This window comes from Penaeus japonicus, unplaced genomic scaffold (assembly GCF_977035675.1).
Source record: "Penaeus japonicus unplaced genomic scaffold, GWHDUDI00000001_assembly GWHDUDI00000016, whole genome shotgun sequence".
Lineage (NCBI taxonomy): Eukaryota > Metazoa > Arthropoda > Malacostraca > Decapoda > Penaeidae > Penaeus > Penaeus japonicus.
Window position 1 is genome coordinate 36,081,869 of NW_028234418.1, and position 5,000 is coordinate 36,086,868.

The 5,000-nt window shown below is 30.9% G+C and overlaps 1 protein-coding gene across 1 annotated transcript in view; it reads right to left on the reverse strand.

Annotated features, from left to right (window-relative positions):
• LOC147470268 (uncharacterized) overlaps positions 1-5,000 on the reverse strand; it is a 25,904-nt gene that overhangs the window by 12,896 nt on the left and 8,008 nt on the right. Inside the window, exon 5 of the mRNA XM_086545679.1 lies at positions 2,337-2,418. Within this exon, the coding sequence (XP_086401805.1) occupies positions 2,337-2,418 (82 nt within the window). The remainder of the gene's footprint in view (positions 1-2,336; positions 2,419-5,000) is intronic.

Below are 5,000 nucleotides of genomic sequence, written 5' to 3' on the forward strand. Positions count from 1 at the left end.
ATATATATATATGTATATATATTCTTTTTTTCTTTTCCTTTTTTCTCTTACGAGAGATGAAACAAATAATAAAGCAACAAATATGTATACACCTCCGTTATTTAAAAATAGAGTCATATATATCATGCATTAAGACATCTGTAACACGTAGATTCCTTTTACAAAAAGAAAGAAAGAAAGTAAAAGTCAAGTATATATAACAAATTAAAAAAAAAAATCGCACCAACTTCTTTTTCAAGTTATCGACTTAATCCGGAGGGAAATCCCTTATGGAAGAGGGGATTTCCCAACCTTTTCTCAAATTTCAAACCTGACCCCTTATCTTGGGAGCGCATTCCATATACACATTGGAGTTTTATCAAAGGCAGAGCAAACTTAACAAATAGTATGTCTACACTAACACCCTTTTTCTACACATCTTCGTCTCTTGCATGACTCCCAGATGAGCTAAGATGAAAAAAAAAAAAAAAAAAAACTAGCTGGACACACGGCTGAAGCACGAATAGATTTTAGTGCTTCATTGCAGTTGACAGTCATTCCCGGTGTCAGATCCGCAAATTACAGGCGGTACCTTCAATACATATCGAATTATAGAAGTACAACCTGTATTGCAAGAATGTTTATGTATGATTATCATGAATAGTGTATTATCGTTTTCAAATAATAATTAACGTATTTATATATATATATATATATATATATATATATATATTGTATATATATATATATATATATATTTTTTTTTTTTTTTTTTTTTTTTTTTTTTTTTTTTCCATTTTCCATTAACGAATAAAACTATATTGCTGTTATGCAGCTTGTGTTCAAATATAGTCAGTTCCATCTGATCTTCGAAGAAAATAAGTTTTAGTTTGGTGTAGCACCTGCGCACATGATTAGCTGAAAATCATAGTGTTTTGGTATTGATATTATTCAGACTGTTACTTCAGTAATATATTTGAATGCGCAGATGAAAAAAAAAAAAAAAAAAAAAAAAAAAAAAAAAAAAAAAAAATATATATATATATATATATATTCTTACTTAAATCCCAAACATGCCAATTCGCACCGATATCATGCAATGCAAGCTCACGAAAGCTTGTACCAACCACTCTTATGAACAACGGGTTTTTTAAAATTATGCTCTTATTTTAAGCATACAGTATAAAAAGAAAGTCGTGTAAATACAAATAAAGAGTATTTAGATATTCAATATCTAATATCCAAATATAATACAGAATCAATAATTTGAATATTTATTACATATAACAAACGATATCTGACACGTTGATTTTCAGCTAATCACGAGCCAGCAATATGGATGTGCCACATCACCCATCAACCACGCCTTCACAAGTCACACTGAACTGAATTGAACACTGAAGTCTTCTGCAACTTACTCCACCGTGTGAGACAAATGTAAACATGCAATATGGCCACTCAAACATATTCCTTGACCTACCAATACATTGCCATTTCCTTTTCTAAAACGATATATTGAAGAAATCTGTTTCTGTTGACAATCAGAATCCCAGCTCCAAACATTTCCTTGTTGATGAAGTAACTTAAAAGCAGGTATGATCCTGCAACTTTCTTGCAGAAGTATGATTGGCAGTTGGCCTAGCAGTTTTTAGATCTACAGTCCAGTTTTGATCTGGCCACAGCCCGAAATAACTAACGTGCTTACTTAGAATACGGGAACTGAGAGGCACCATGCACGCGTGAGCACAGTGCCACGTACTGCATTCCAGTTCAGATACTCTATGTTGGTCAGAGAGTATCTGATTGCGTGACAAGAAACCTACTGTGCACTGAACAATTCAGATTAACAGAACGAAAAGAAAAAAGTAAGGTCAAGTCTGACCACTGAAAAGACAAAAGCTGTCCCACCTTTCAACCCATATGCAACATACGTACCTTTATACCCATAAGCAACAGTTCTTCCATCCCTGCCTGAATGTTTTTTTTTTTTTTTTTTTTTTTTTTTTTTTTTTTTTTTTTTATCACGCGCAGGCAGGCATCGTTCAGCGCACAGTAGGCTTATTGTCAAATAATCAAATACTCAGGCTGGATTTCTCATGAGCATATCAAGAGGTTCAGGCTGGAGACAGATCGTCAGTCAAAATGGCGTTCTACGCTCATACACCACAAAATTGACTTGCGGTTCTCAAAACTGTTAGGCCACTATTAGTTAAACCGAACAGGCTTAACTCAGTACTATCTAAAATGCGAATAAAGTTTTCAGACAAATGTCTTATAAATATAAACATAGTTACGCCCTAGACATTTAAATATAATCTTCCTTTAGTTAGCATATAATAAAACTGTAGGGTACTCACCAGGTTGGCTGCCCAGGCGTAGTACTCTTCTGAATAGGCCAAGGCGCCCGCAGCACCCAAGACACACAACAGCAACTGAATCCTGTGAATTTGGACACACTGTATTCCACAACTTTACCATAAGTTATCCTGAAGTGATTCCGTTTAATGAGATACCTATTAATTATTATGCCATTGCACAAAGGCTTATGCAGAGAATATGAAAGATCAGAAAAAAAAAGAGAGAAAAAAAAAAAAAAGTGATCAATAGGGATCGAACACTTTTATCATCACAATGAGTTTTAACTTTAATCCTAATCCTCCTTTATAGTCGTAACATGATGCAAACCTACAAGTAACTCATTATGATGTAACGTACATACTGATAGTGCAAAATTACAGTGTACACTTTGATGTACTGCGTAGAAATATCTTTATCGCTTTATCTTCTTCTTTGGTTTTCTTTGTATATGTCTATGTATTTGTGTGTGTGTATTTGTGTGTGTGTATGTGTGTGTGTGTGTGTGCGTGTATATGAGTGTGTGTGTGTGTGTATGTTGTTTGTGTGTGTGTGTGTGTGTGTGTGTGTGTGTGTGTGTGTGTGTGTATGTTGTGTGTGTGTGTGTGTGCGTGTATATGAGTGTGTGTGTGTATGTAAATGTGTGAATCTTATATTCTTTGATGGGGAATTAAGGATAATGACTAATCTATAAAGATAATCTTTTTTAAAGCCACAGGAAATTAAGTTCATCACGCGAGTTTAATGAGAGTGATGATAGAGCATCGAAACATGATCAAATCAAATCATTTCCACTTCGTTAAGAAATGAGTTTCTTTATGAACGCGATTTGGAAATTAGCTGGCTGATAGAGCATCGAAACATGATCAAATCAAATCATTTCCACTTCGTTAAGAAATGAGTTTCTTTATGAACGCGATTTGGAAATTAGCTGGCTGTTGGCGGTCATTATAAGTATTAAAATAGCAATTAACGATAATATGAAGTAAAGGATAAAGCTGTGTGCTTCATCAATGAAAAATAGTGAGGTTGGAAGCATCAGAATTAAAAATACACACATGTATATATATATATATATATATATATATATATATATATATATATATATATATATAACATGTATATATAATATAATTATTTATATATATATATCAATTAATATATATATTATTTGTACATACGTGTAGTAATATTTTAATCCATCAAGATTATAAGATTAAATTTAAACAAAAAACATATATCACGACACACGACCAAAACACACACCCACTAGATAGTCAAAAAAAGTGGTATAGATTTTTTGAAAAAAATTAGTCCCTTATTGTTCATAAATGTAATGTGTGTGTGTTATAAATGTAATTATGTATATGTTAATAGACTATATATATATATATACATTATATATATATATATATATAAATATACATTTATATACATATATGCATACATGTGTACATACATATATATATATATATATATATATATATATATATATATATATATATACACACATATACAGATACATTTATGAACACACACACACATATGTTTATTTCTATCTTGAATTAAGGGGACTAATTTATTTTCAGAAAACTATACGCACTAAAAAACACATATCTAGAAAACAAATTAGTTGATGGTATGAAGGTATCGGTCTCTTTTCGAAAAAACCTGCCCGACATTGACAGAAAAAGTATTAAGTGTGTTTATATATCAACGCGAAAAATCAGGGGGAGTATCAAAGGATCAATTTTGGCACCAATTATGTTTATTACACTAATCAAAGATTTGGGTCAAATACAAGCGAATATACTATCTGAGTATATTCGCAGACGACTTTAAGAACACACACACATACACGCACACACACAGTCACACATTTATAGAATATTCGTATTCACAGCATTTACTGTGAAGAATTCATGCTGAACAAGTTGGGGGAAAAAAAGAAAAAAAAAAAAAAAAAAACGAAGGAAAAAAAAAAGAAAAAAAAGGCAAAAAAAGGAAGAATTAAAAATACACATACATATATTATATATATATAATTATATATATATATATTATATATATATTTATATATATATATAATATATAATTGAATTATATAAATATATATAAGTTATATGTATATACGTGTAGTCATTTTTAAAAATCCCCACACACACTCATAAGATTCACACATTTAAACACAACACACTACACACACCACACACCATATGTGTGTTGAGTGCACACACACACACACACAAAAAAAAGTGTTTTTAGTGCTATTGTTTGCGGAAATAAAACGGTTGTGTGTGACTTCAAGATAGATATAAAAAATGTGTAATATTTCATAAAGGTTGCTGTAGAGGGTTTATATATATATATGTATACACTAATAATATATTGATTATATATGTTTACACATATACTTTTATAATCTACATATATGCTACATGGGTACATACATACTATATATATATATTATATAGATATATATTTAGATATATATTTATAGTTACATTTATTTCTATTTTAGAACACAAACACGGGACTTTATTTCTTTCTTGATTAAGGGACTTATGTATAAAACACAAACTAATTACGCACTAAAAACACATATGCGAGTGAACAAATTCTAGATTATGAGTATGAAGGACTCGCGGGCTTCGGCGACACTCAAG